Source organism: Dreissena polymorpha, chromosome 7 (genome assembly GCF_020536995.1).
Source record: "Dreissena polymorpha isolate Duluth1 chromosome 7, UMN_Dpol_1.0, whole genome shotgun sequence".
Lineage (NCBI taxonomy): Eukaryota > Metazoa > Mollusca > Bivalvia > Myida > Dreissenidae > Dreissena > Dreissena polymorpha.
In genome coordinates, this window is record NC_068361.1 from 63,938,837 (window position 1) to 63,953,238 (window position 14,402).

At 37.5% G+C, this 14,402-nt stretch overlaps 1 protein-coding gene across 1 annotated transcript in view; it reads right to left on the reverse strand.

The window, feature by feature from the left end:
• LOC127837893 (laminin subunit gamma-1-like) overlaps positions 1–14,402 on the reverse strand; it is a 64,688-nt gene that overhangs the window by 27,867 nt on the left and 22,419 nt on the right. The window contains exons 3-9 of the mRNA XM_052365341.1: positions 13,585–13,715; positions 12,951–13,117; positions 5,899–6,087; positions 5,083–5,200; positions 4,551–4,658; positions 1,131–1,267; positions 499–624 (exon numbers count right to left, since the gene is read on the reverse strand). Coding sequence (XP_052221301.1) covers positions 499–624; positions 1,131–1,267; positions 4,551–4,658; positions 5,083–5,200; positions 5,899–6,087; positions 12,951–13,117; positions 13,585–13,715 — 976 coding nt within the window. The remainder of the gene's footprint in view (positions 1–498; positions 625–1,130; positions 1,268–4,550; positions 4,659–5,082; positions 5,201–5,898; positions 6,088–12,950; positions 13,118–13,584; positions 13,716–14,402) is intronic.

The window sequence follows — 14,402 nt, forward strand, 5'->3', positions numbered from 1 at the left end:
TTTTAACTTTAATTGGCACTAATTGACATATGTGATAAATCTGCAAACTGTTAATTTGACGACGTCACGTATAAGAGAACAATCGTTGATGTACAGTTTAAATTCCATGCTTGATTTAAAAAGTATTATTACCCAAACACTTATCAAGAAAACAACATATTGTATTACCTAGCATATCTCAATCAAATATCTCTGATAACCGAAAACAATAGAGAATATCGGCAATGACATTCGGAAAGGACCGATTTCGGATTAAAAATGTAAAAATAATCGTTGGTACTTGAATTTGTGGTTCAGCGGAACAACGAAATCCACGAAAATTCGTACCACACGAAATTTAATGGTTTAACTGTAGTTGGTGAATGCAATAAAGTTGTACTTATATGATGACAATTTGTGCCAGATTCTTTCACAAAATACATGACAATATTATGGGATAGACAAGGACACATATTTTTACTATTAACATTAAACACTTGACATTGAAGTGACACCAACCTGGTGCAGAGAAGTACACCATGGGGTTGTTATTGGGAGCTGAGATACCCAGGTTCTGAAGGATGCCGTTGTACTGCGTCTCAATGGGGTTGTTGCCCCTGTCTAGGCCTGTCCAGCCCTGCTTGCCTGGAAAATAAAGCAAATTTAAAGATGAGCATAGAAATCTGTCTCGTTTTGGATTTAAAAAAAAGGGCTTTATGCTTGTGTATGTGCTTAAAGTGTTATCCCAGATTAGCCTGTACAAAGCAGCCTGAACAAATGAAGTAGATCTAAATTCTACACAAAAATCCAGTTCAGGCAAATAATGTCGCCCCTGATTAGACTGTGCAGACTAAACAAGCTAATCTGGGACAACACTTTGTGCACTGACCATTAAGATCATTGGTCCCAGAACAAGGCTCATATTAAGGCACTCATTTCATTATTTCTGATAACAAAATTCCTTGCTGGAAAGTTCGCATTTTGAACACTTAAATAAAAATCTCCGAAATCGTAGTTAAAATGAAAATAAAGAGTCCCCCCTTATTGCTTCTGAAAATCAATACTGCTGTTCATCTTATGGATCATGATTACAGGTATCTAATTAAAAACACGGGAATCATCCAAATTCATATCAAACAGCTCCTGTGTACCTGTTTCAAAGTCAGTGATGATGGACCGCGGTGAGTATCCAGTGGCAACCGTGCAGATGGAAGAGTGCCCGTAGCAGAAACATGACACGCAGCCGTACGGGTTGGCACCATCCAGACCAAAGTAACCTGGCTTGCACCTGAATATAGAACGGATATCAACATAGTGCATTGTAGCCTACAAACATTTTATAAATACAAACAAGAAATTGTCGGAGACAGGTGATGCTCCCGAAAGGCTTTTTTGTCACAATATTGCACTGTTTATTCAGATAAAAGGAAACGTCTTGAGGGGCATAACTTTGGACAAAATAATACGATGGATGGTTTAGCAACTTAAAAATTTCAAAGGGCCATAACTCTCTAAATAAATCATCTAACCAGAACCCACAAATAACATGCGCATCTCCTCAAGGTAGTTAAGCTTCCCATAAAGCTTCATTGAATTCCAGTCAGTAGTTGGGGAGAAATAGCCCGGACAAGAATTGCACTATATGTACAGTTTATAGAAAATTTGAAAGGGCCATAACTCTGTGAACAAGAGCACCGCCTTGCGGGTGCAGACCGCTCATCTATTTTCTTTTTAAAGGTGAAGGGACTCTCATTTTCAATCACAAAGGAGGGAGGGGTGGAGTGAAGAGGGTTGTATAGTGTGGGGGTGTGGAATTTATTACATTATCTTCCAAAAATGCAGAAAAAAACGCAAAAAAAAACAAAAAAAAACGGGGGTGGGGGGGTGGGGGGGGGGGTGGGGGGGGGGGAGTGGGTGGGGATTCTTGGGTGCGATGGTTGGACGGTATTTCAAACATAAAATAATAACAATAAATATTTGTGTTTTTTAACCGTTTCAAAAAAAAAATACAAAAATTGAGGGGGTGGGGTGGGTATAGTGTGAGGGTGTGGTGGTAATTTGTGAGATTATCTTAAAAAAAAATAAATAGGGGGGGATTCCGGTGGGGGGAGGGCGGGGTGGGGGGGATTCTTGGGTGCGATGGTTGGACGGTATTTCAAACATAAAATAATAAAAATAAATATCTGTGTTTTTTAATCATTTAAAAAAAAATGGGGGGGGGGGGTGGGGTGGGGTGGGGGGGGGGTATAGTGTGAGGGTGTGGTGGTCATTTTTAATCTTAAAAAAAAAAAAAAAAAAAAAAAAATAGGGGGGGGAGGGGGGGGGGGGGGAAAGGGGAGGTGGGGGGGGCATGGGGGATGGTTTGGGTTGAGTCTATTGTGGTATGTCAAGTAAGAGTAGTTTTGTCAAAATATCAATCAAATCTAATCATAAATAAAGAAGTTATGGCAATTTTAGCAAAATTTAATAATTTGACCTTGAGAGTCAAGGTCATTCAAAGGTCAAGGTAAAATTCAACTTGCCAGGTACATTAACCTCATGATAGCATGAAAGTATTTGAAGTTTGAAAGCAATAGCCTTGATACTTAAGAATTAAAGTGGATCGAAACACAAAATTTAACCTTATATTCAAAGTTACTAAGTCAAAAAAGGGCCATAATTCCGTAAAAATGACAACCAGAGTTATGCAACTTGTCCTTTTACTGTACCCTTATGATAGTTTGCGAGTGTTCCAAGTATGAAAGCAATATCTATGATACTTTAGGGGTAAAGTGGACCAAAACACATAACTTAACCAAATTTTCAATTTTCTAAGTATAAAGGGCCCATAATTCCGTCCAAATGCCAGTTAGAGTTACATAACTTTGCTTGCACAGTCCCCTTATGATAGTTAATAAGTGTTGCAAGTATGAAAGCAATAGCTTTGATACTGTAGGAATAAAGTGGACCTAAACACAAAACTCCAAATTTTCAATTTTCTAAGTATAAAAAGGGCACATAATTCTGTCAAAATGCCAGTCAGAGTTACATTACTTTGCCTGCACAGTCCCCTTATGATAGTTAGTAAGTGTTGCAAGTATGAAAGCAAAAGCTTTGATACTTAAGGAATAAAATGGACCTAAACACAAAACTTAACCAAAATTTTCAATTTTCTAAGTATAAAAAGGGCACATAATTCTGTCAAAATGCACGCCAGAGTTATCTAACTTTGCCTGCCCAGTCCCCTCATGATAGTAAGTAAGTGTACCAAGTTTGAATGCAATAGCATTGATACTTTCTGAGAAAAGTGGACCTAAACGCAAAACTTAACCAAAATTTTCAATTTTCTAAGTATAAAAAGGGCACATAATTCTGTCAAAATGCACGCCAGAGTTATCTAACTTTGCCTGCCCAGTCCCCTTATGATAGTAAGTAAGTGTACCAAGTTTGAATGCAATAGCTTTGATACTTTCTGAGAAAAGTGGACCTAAACGCAAAACTTAACCGGACGCCGACGCCAACGCCGACGCCAAGGTGATGACAATAGCTCATAATTTTTTTTCAAAAAATAGATGAGCTAAAAATCATCCAACCATAACCGGCTGATAATATGCACATCTCCTGTTGGTAGTGAAGCTTCCCATAAAGTTTCATTGAATTCCCGTTAAAAGTTGCTGAGAAATAGCTCGGAAAAGAATTGCACTATATGTACAATGGAAAATTTCAAAGGGCCATAAATCTGTGAAAAATCATCCGACGAGAACCGACAGATAATATGCACATCTCCTCTTGTTAGTGAAGCTTCCCATAAAGTTTCAATGAATTCCGGTCATCAGTTGCTGAGAAGTAGCCCAGACAAGAATTGCACTATATGTACAGTTAATGGAAAATTTCAAAGGGCCAAAACTCTGTGAAAAATAATCCGACCAGAATCCGCTGATAATATGCACATCTCCTCTTGGTAGTGAAGCTTCCCATAAAGTTTCATTGAATTCCGGTCATTAGTTGCTGATAAATAGCGGGACAAAAATTGTGCACAAACGGACGGACGGACAGACGAAGCAACGACTACATGCTCCCCCCCCCCCCCCAAATTTTTTTGGGGGGAGCATAAAAAGTAATATTTACTCAGGGACAAAATGACAATCAAGCTTGCTTACCCTGTGTTGAAATACCTTACATGATAATATAAATATTTATTTTAGCAGAGTTTATATAAAATAAATTGAGGTTAAAACAATACTCATAACAGGTAGACATTTTATTCAACTAACAAAGATGGCTCTTTCTGTAATAATCTATAATAGTAATAACTACATTAGATAGACTTCATTAAAAATAATTGCATTATAGGTTACTATTATCTATATCACATTTTAAGAATTTAATTTAAGACAATAAAGTATATTGACTATAAGACATTTCGCTTCGTATTTTTTAATAACTTGATATACGAAGGGGTCAAAATTAATTAGGGATATAATCAGACTCTTTAATCTCATATATATTGGTGCAATTTCAATTTGTCTTATATAGGGAGAGAAAGAGAGAGAGAAATAAGCTATACGCTATAAAGGAATTATTATACTGACCTGTCACAGTTCTGTCCCTCTACGAAGTCCTTGCACACACACGCCCCTGTCTGAGAGTTGCACTGAGGCTTGTTGTCACGACTACCATCTGCTACACAACCACACGGTCTGAAAACAACAGAAATGAGACAGTATGTCAACAATACTGGTTCCTTCCATCGTGGCATCATACAGTTATTTTCAAGGGTGTGATGGAAGCAACACTTAGGTAAAGGACATATCTTTGCTGAGTTTACCGAATTTGTACAGTCCTGTCAAGCTAAATTTTAATAAAACTGCAAATTCAAATGATTGAAAACAAAGAAACCTAAAAGGAAAAACTTAAGTGTTCCTTTGGTAAATTATCTAACAACTTCAAATAATTTTAACACTGTTTAAACCAAGAAGATATTTTTCACATGATCATACTTATAGTACAATTCATTTGGCTTTATGTATTTCTTTTATACAGAAAATTACTTAAATTATAAATGAAAATTTGACCCTTACGTAATGTATATAAGACTTTATTTAGCTAAAAAAAACTATGTACCTGCATCCATATATGCTAAAGTCATAATAGTTTTCCTGGCATCGGTCACACATCTTGCCAGTGACACCGGGCTTGCATTGACACTGGCCCGAGTCATCACACTGAAGATTCTCCGAACCTGGCAAGAAAAACAGCCATTCCTACCTATTGTTAAACAATACATTATTGAATCTTACACAATCGTTAAAATATTTCAACTTAAAGCTGCAAATCTGTCATACAAATCTGTCATACAAATCTGTCATACAAATCATCAATCATTCAAATGGAGCAAGAAGCTTGCATGTTTTGCTCTTGGGCTCAACCTTATACAAGTACATAATATTTTTCAATCAATGGAAACCCTTTTTATCTTTTCCTGCTCAGAAGCAAAGTGAAAATCGCTTTTAACCCTTTGCATGCTGGGAAATTTTTCGTCTGCAAAAATGTCGTCTGCTGAATTTCTAAAATAAGCATTTTCTTCGATTTTTTTTCAAAAAATACTATCAGAATAGCAAAAAGTTTGGATCCAGATGAGACGCCACGTTCTGTGGCGTCTCATCTGGATCCAAACTGTTTGCAAAGGCCTTCAAAATTCGATTCCAGCACTGAAATAGTTAAGCTACCAGCATACAACCAGAACAGCCAATGAGTAACTCGCAGTCTGTTAAGGCTTTATGCTGTATGCTGATAATCAGTTTCTTAGGTTTGGAAATCGAGACGTTAAAAACTTGAATCGAGTAAAAAAGTATTTAATTTAATTGATTGTCTATGGAGCTACAGACTTGTCAAAATGTGTACTTAAGCGTTGAAGGGTTAACCGCGAACACTTCTTACCAGTAGGATCGCAGTTACAGGCTGTACACCGATTGGTATCAGCTTTGATGTAGTGATTGGGCAGACACTGCTCACAGTTCACACCCCCTCGGTTGTCTCGGCAGTTTGTGCAGTGACCCCCGTGACCTGTGTTGCGGTACAGCTCCGCGTCAAAGTAGCACTCATTACTCATGCCGTTACAGTCGCAGGCTGAAACAAAGTTACATTTGTTACTCACACTGTTACTTCAAAGGCTGAAACAAAGTAACTCCCGTTATTTATGCCATTACAGTTGCAGGCTGAAACAAAGTAGAACTTGTAACTGATGATATTACAGTGGCAGGTTGAAACAAAGTAGCACTCATTACTAATGCTGTTACTATCACAATCTGAAACAATGTAGAACTTGTAACTCATGCTGTTACATTTGCATACTGAAACAAAGCAGCATTCGTTACTGTCGCAGGCTGAAACAAAGTAACACTTGTTACTTATGCCATTTAAGTTGCAGGCTGAAACAAATGTAGCATGTGTTACTGATGCCATTCATGTTGCAGATTGAATCAAAGTAGCACTTGTAACTCTTGCCATTACAGTCGCAGGTTGAAACATAGTAACACTAAAAACTAGGGATGCAAAAGGTTAACCAGTTAACCTACCGAAACGACCAGTTAACCTGTTACATTTTCGGATTAAGATTAACCTAAAAATAATAATTTAAGTATGCTTTTTTCTTGGAATTTTTTCTCTCTCTTTTTCATAATACAATTCGTACGATTTTACGTTTTGCAGGCTTTAACTAAAGTAACACTCGTTACTCATGCCATTACAGTCGCAGGCTGTAACCAAAGAAGCAAACATTACTCATGCTGTAACAGTCGCAAACAGGGATTCACAGAAACTTGAAAACATATCTCCATCATAAAAATCAAAATATTCTTATTAAACCATGAATCACCATGGAATTTCAATTACATGTAAATACAAAATATTATCTTTTCTCCGAGGACTTGTATTATTGAAGGCAGTAAACAAGAGCTGTGTTTGTGAAACACAATGCCCTCTTCTGCGCCGCTTTGAAGCCATATAATTGACCTTTGACCTTGAAGGATGACCTTGACCTTTAACCACTAAAAATGTGATAGACAGGCAGACAGACAGACAGACAGACAGACAGACAGACAGACAGACAGACAGACAGACAGACAGACAGACAGACAGACAGACCAAAAACAATAAACCCCCGTTCATTCCATCAGGGGGGATAAAAAAACATCTAGACCAAGGCTATTGTTAAGCAATATGGTCCCCTATCAGCTCCACCATAGTCAGAAATTCCACCATTTCCAGATTATTATTTTTTGGTTGCCATAGCAACCACAATTTTTGACGTAGAAACAAAATGAAATGACGTGCATAATGTCCATGTTGCCATCTATCCATGTTGCAAGTTTCAAGAAAAAATATTAAGAACTTTTAAAGTTATTGCAGAATCCAGAAAAGTGTGACTGACAGACAGACAGACTCACAGACAGACTCACAGAAGCACAAAGCGCAAACCATAAGTCCCCTCCGGTGAAACCGGTAGGGGACAACAATGTGCATTATTTGTATGCAGAATAAAGAAGGCGTTCCAGCATTTTTAAATTTGTAATGTGTTCATCATAGTTACCCCGCTTGTATCAAAATCAAATCTATTTTTAGTTGTGGCGACCTTGACCATGGAGATATCGACGTTAATCTGTCGTGCGACACACCGTCCAATGATGGTGAACAAATGTGCCAAATTATTTTAAAATCTGACAATAAATGACATACTTATGGCCCCGACAAGCTCATTTATGGCCATTTTTGACCTTTGAACTCAAAGTTTGACCTTGACCTAGGAGATATCAACGTAACTCTTTCGCGGGACACTCCGCCAATAATGGTGAACAAATGTGCCAAATGATTTTAAAATTTTACAATGAACAACATAGTTATGACCCGGACAAGCTCAATTATGGCCATTTTTGACCTTTGTACTTAAGTGTGACCTTGACCTTGGAGATATCAACGTAATTCTTTCGCGCGACACACTGTCCAATGATGGTGAGTAAATGTGCCAAATGATTTTAAAATCTCGCAATGAATGACATAGTTATTGCCCGGACAAGCTCATTTATGGCCATTTTTTATCTTTGAACTCAAATTGTGACCTTGACCTTAAAGATATTGACGTAATTCTTTCGAGTGACATACCGTCCAATGATGGGGAACAAATTTGCCAAATTATTTTAAAATCTCACGATAAATGATAAAGTTATGGCCCGGACATGCATTTGACCTTTCTTTGAACTCGGAGTGTGACCTTGACCTTGGAGATATCGACGAAATTCTTTCGTGCGACACACCGTCCAATGATGGTGAACAAATTTGCCAAATAATTTTTAAATCTCACAATAAATGATAAAAGTTATGGCCCGGACATGCCAGTGCTCCAGCTAGGATTAAAAAAGGGCAGGGTGGCTTTTTTGCCAAAAGGGCACTTTCGACGCGTTGAATTTTGTCAAAAGGGCACTTTCGAGTGCGCGGGCTTTTCTGGAATGCTTCCACATGCATTTTAATTTTTATGTTATTAATAATTGCTAGAATATATTATTCCCATTATTATTAAACCATTTAAATATAATGTCTACAATGAGAAATAAATAAGTTACTTGTATAATAATAAGAGATTTATCAATTATCATATGTAAACAAAAAAAAATTTTTTTAGGGGGGCAGGGAGGAGGTTTGGGAGGGCAGGGCGGAGGTTCAGGAGGGCAGGGCGGAGGTTCCGGAGGGCAGGGCGGGGCGCCCTCAAATTTAGGCCTAGCTGGAGCACTGCATGCATTTGACCTTTGAACTCCAAGTGTGATCTTGACCTTTGAGATATTGACGTACTTCTTTCACACGACACACCGTGCCATGATGGTGAACAAATGTACCAAGTTATAAATGACATAGTTAAGGTCCGGACAAACTTTAGGTTTAAAACACACTAAGTGACCCCGTGACCTAGTTTTTGACAAGGCATGACCCATATTAAAACTTGACCTATACATCATCTAGATACAACTTGTGACCGACAGACAGACAAAGTGACTCCTATATAGGCCCCATAACCAGTAATGGGGATATAAAAATGCATCGATCTAATGATGGAATGCTCCATTTGGCGAAACACCATTAAAATGTCTAAGTTTTAAAGCGTGTTCACTTCATAACAATAAACACATACATATACACCTTTTAGTATTGGATTAGGCTCTGAATTGGAAGGGATCCATGTCTTAAAGGAGTTTCATCAGTTAGGCATAGTCTTTCACCTTGAAGGATGACCTTGATCTTTTACACCTCAAAATGTGCAGCTCCATGAGATACACATGCATGCCAAATATCAAGTTGCTATCTTCAATATTGCAAAAGTTATGGCCAATGTTAAAGTTTTTGGACAGACGCATAGACTGACTGACCAGACGGACTGATGGACAGTTCAACTGCTATATGCCACCCTACCAGGGGCATTCAATTGGTCTCTGTCTGACAGAATAACACATGACCACAACAAACAAGAGGGCCATGATGGCCCTGAATCGCTCACCTGACTAACCTTGCTTCATAAACTTAAATTTTATTAGACCCATATACAATCCCAAGCCAAATTTCATTAATTAATACATTCTGACAAAATTTCATTAAGACGTGATGAAAACTGTGACCTCTTTCATCTACACAAGGTTTTACTAGAATTGGCCCGGTGACTTAATTTTCGACCCCAGATGACCCATATACGATCCAAAATCAGATATTATCAAGATAAACATTCTGACCATATTTCATTAAGATCATATGAAAACTATGACCTCTATTGTCTTCACAAAGTTTTTCTATGATTTGACCTGGTGACCTAGTTTTTGACCCCAGATGACCCTAATACAATCCCAACCCAGATTTCATCAAGATTAATTTCTGGTTAAATTTCATAAAGATTTAATGACTGTGACCTCTACTGTCTACAAAAGTTTTTTTTAAATCTGACCTAGTTTTTGACCCTAGATGACCCAAATTCAATCCCAACCCAGATTTTAACAAGACAAACATTATGACTATTTCATTAAGGTCTGATGAAAACTGTGACCTCTATAGTCTACACAAGGTTTTTCTATTATTTGACCTAGTGCCTAGTTGCTGACCCCAGATGACCCAAAAACAATCCAAACAGGGCTCCCCTGGCCCAAAAATTTCTGTAGCCAACTTTTTAGCCAAATGGAATTTTGTGTAGCCAAATTTAAGAAACTGTAGCCAAAGTTTTAGCAAAGCATTTGCAGGGGTCAAAGTTGGATATTTTGAAAATCCTGAACTTAAAGCTGGGGCCAGGGGGCCGCAGGGCCCTCAGTGGGTCCAGGGGACAAGGGGGCCGGAGGCCCCCGGAAGCTCCTGGATTCGCCGCATTAAAAGGGTGCCTGTACCTGTTCTGGTGATTCTATTTTCTTAAAAAAAACAACATACACATATATTTGAAAATCTTCATGTATTTTATAAGGAACACACAAAAGTTAGTCGAAAGGCAATTCATTCACATGCACCCACTGTCTGGCATGGACTCGACTGCAGGTGTTGCTTTTGAAGAACCCGGTCAAACCTGTAACAGTCGTTACAAATTATTATATTTTTCACACATACTTTAAAAAGTCAATTATACATGTTTAATAAATGCAGAATCAAATGTTTGTCACCATTTATATTCACAGAATCATGCTTCCAGAAGCCTCCACATTCACCTAAGAAAATTGGGTATGGTGGCTTCTGCTCAACAGTTAAAATTGAAAATTTCAGCATGGGTTCCCCTAGTTTTTATCCCAATCGTTTTGTTTGAATGCTAAATAATTGTATCCCGGTGTGACCCAAATTCGACGATGTAATGGTTACATGAAGCAATATTTAGCAAATAATTAAAGAAATAATGAAATGTTAAATAGCACAAAATAATAATTTTAAACTCGGCTGTATTACTTTGAAATGATTCCAAGACAATAATCATCCATTTAATCGATAAAAATAGAACATCGTCGAATTTGGGTTACGGTAGGTTGCCCATATTTGTTTAACAAAAAGTAAAAAAAAACATTTCTTGCTGCTGGGCTCATATGTTGGGGACAATAAAACATTTTATTTAACTAAAAAAGACCTGTCCCAGTCAGCAAAAATGGCGTATTTGATCGTATTTTCAATTACTGTTAAAATTCTTTTCCTGTTTTATGCTTTATTCAAAGGTCAAAATATTTTAAAAGCTCACAATCAATGAATCAAACGTTATTAATAAAAAAAATTGGCAAATTTGCTAGATCTATCTTGCCGATTTTTTATGCAAAAAAAACTAAACAATAAACTTTAGCAACAGAAAATACGACCAAATTCAGGGTGTTAGTTTAAAAAAAATAAAATCCCTACCTGGTTGGTCTTGATGGTTCTTATATTCTTTATGTGATTAGGGTCCTCTGCGTGGAGACAAAATGCCTTCTTCCCACAAGACTGATAATTTAGGGTTTTCTTACAAACTTCTCAAATCGCTTTTCCACAAGCTTCCACTTTTCTCAACCAGTTCACTCCCCGCCCGTAGACTACAGCGTAGTCTTTCTCGTGTAACCATTCCCAGCGCCACTTATTTTATGCACCTTCAAGATCTTTCACCTTATATCCAACAGGCAAGTATCTCGTTGCCATTTTTGTCAACTTGAGTCTAAACACAGCTTCCCATTCGGCATTAAATATATGCAAAAAGTACTCAAATTGATTTAAATCGGCAGCAATCTTTAATCTTTAATCAGATGTAATTGTTAATTTAAGCTGCTACGATGTACAATTTGTTTTCACATCAGTAATTTGTCTCGATGACCGGTGTGTATGCCGACTGCATATCAATTTTTCAGCTCAATAACACGGCGATGTATTGAAGCACAGTCTACAGCTGAAAGCGGTTAATATCTGGGACTGCATGTCAGGAAAAAAATCAATACCGATATTTCGCATTGTTCAATAATTAAGCAACGATTAATAACACTTATCCTTTATGGATTTTCATGAAATAAAAACCATAATAAAGAAAATTTTATTCTCTTTAATCTGATTTTTAAATTATTATAATACACTTAGTGAAAAACAATTAATTATGCTGTTAAAGGTTTTTCTATTATTTGACCTTGTGACCTAGTTTTTGACCACAGATGACCCATATACAATTCCAACCCAGATTTCATCAAGACAAACATTCTGACCAAATTTCATAAAGATTGGATGTAAAATGTAACCTCTATTGTCTACACAAGGTTTTTCTATTATTTGACCTAGTGATCTAGTTTTTGACCCCAGATGACCCAAATACAATCACAACCCAGATTTCTTCAAGATAAACATTCTGACCAAATTTCATACAGATTGCATGAAAAATGTGGAAGATTTTTGAAAGTTTTCACAAAATAGGCAAAAACGAATAAACATGCAAAGTTCAACGAGCTCCTGCGGCCATGTTTTTTGAAGAATCAAATTTCTTTGAACAACTTTTTCAGGGGAGCCTTCAAAGGTCATCCCTGTGAAATTTTTTGAAAATCTGATGAGCGGTTTCTGACAAGAAGATTTTTTAAGGTTTTTACCATATATGGTCATGGCGGCCATCTTGGTTATGTGATCAAATTTTTTTTAACAATTCTTTTGTCCCATGACCTAGGGATGCTCCACATGAAATTTAGTTGAAATTGGCTCAATGGTTTAGTAGAAGATGTTTACAAATTGTTTACAGACAGACAGACGGACAGACGGACGGACGCCGGACGGTGAGTGATCACAATAGCTCACCCCGAGCTATCGCTCAGGTGAGCTAAAAACGTGCCATCATTTGTATAAAACAATGTGTCTTTGCAACATCTGAAAAGCAGAGAATATTTGTTTATTTTAAAGATGCTATTTGGTCATATTCCTATGGGCAATTTTATATTTTCCCCAAATTTTCATCTCCACAGCCATTCAGGCATGCATCAGTGGAGTTAACTTACGTAGACACTCCATTGCATCATTTTCTGTGGCCCTGGCCCAAGGTCTGTCGTTGTAGAATGGTTTACAGATGTTGCAGTCTGGCCCTGTGGTGTTGTGCTGACATTCGCACACAAGTTCACGGTTTGGCCCGATCTCGCACTTGTTGGCGTGTCCATTACACTTGCACCTGCAGATAGGACAGCAGTCATTAACCCTGTGCATGCTGGGAAGTTTGTCTTCTGCTAAAATGTTGTCTGCTGAATTTTTTAAATTAGCATTTTCCTTTTTTTTTGTCAAAGAATACTATCAGAATAGCAAACAGTTTGGATCCTGATGAGACACCACATTCTGTGGCGTCTCATCTGGATCCAAACTGTTTGCAAAGGCCTTCTAAATTCGGTTCCAGCACTGAAAGAGTTAAAACAAGTGAAAGAAAATCCTTCATTAGGATCAGATTGTAGTTCCTATATAAATAAAATCAAATTAAACTAAATTAATATTTTTTTCTAACTAGATTCAGGTGGTTATTTCTTTATTTCTAACTCTTAGACACTGATGAGCAGCATAAAGCAAATAAAAATTAAACAGACTTCAAGTTGCATTAATCCATTTTCACTTTGCTTTTGATCTGGAAAGGGATGATCAGCAACTAACCTAGCTCCGACTGCCAGGTCATCGATGGCGTAGAAGTAGGAGCGCAGTACCCGGGGGTCACCAAAGATCTCATCACCGAATGTGTTCATGCGGGTCAGCATGATACGAATGTCCGTAGCCGTGACCCATTCCTGAAATACATAATAACATTTGTGCCACGTAATGCAAAAATGGTTCTAATGCCATATCTGGCCAGCGTGGCTCCATACAAGCCCGCGTATCTGCGCAGTCTGGTCAGGGGCTACCCTGTCCCCTAATGAGACAGTGAATCACGAATAGCAGACAGGGTAGCTCCTGACCGCATTGCAAGAAAATGCAGGCTGGTCTGGGGCTACTTTGGTTACATAATTATGGTAATACGGCTCATTTTTGGATGATGCTGCTCATATTTTTTGTTAAACATAATTTTGTGCAGAATGAATGCAAGGCAATGTGAAACTGAGCGGTAGAATCAGGAATAAACAGGATTTGTTATATAAAAAAATAAATTATTGGTGAATCAAATAAAGATGTTCTCATTGAATTCCTTAATGTTTGTGAGTGTAAAATAAATTCTCCCTTGCAAGGATTGGCTTATGACTGCTGATAATTATTATTTTTTAAACAATTCCAACAATCGTTTCAATATGATGAAAATTGAAGAGCTGAAGAGCTTTACCGCTTAGATACATATTTTGACCCATTTGCGGTCCCTTAAAACTTTAAAATAATTAAAGACTTTTCTTACTATATTGAAATTCAAGTTTTAAAGGCTTCATTTCCAACCCTTAGTTACTGATGAGCAGCAAACAGCATAAAACCTGAACAGACTGTTAGTT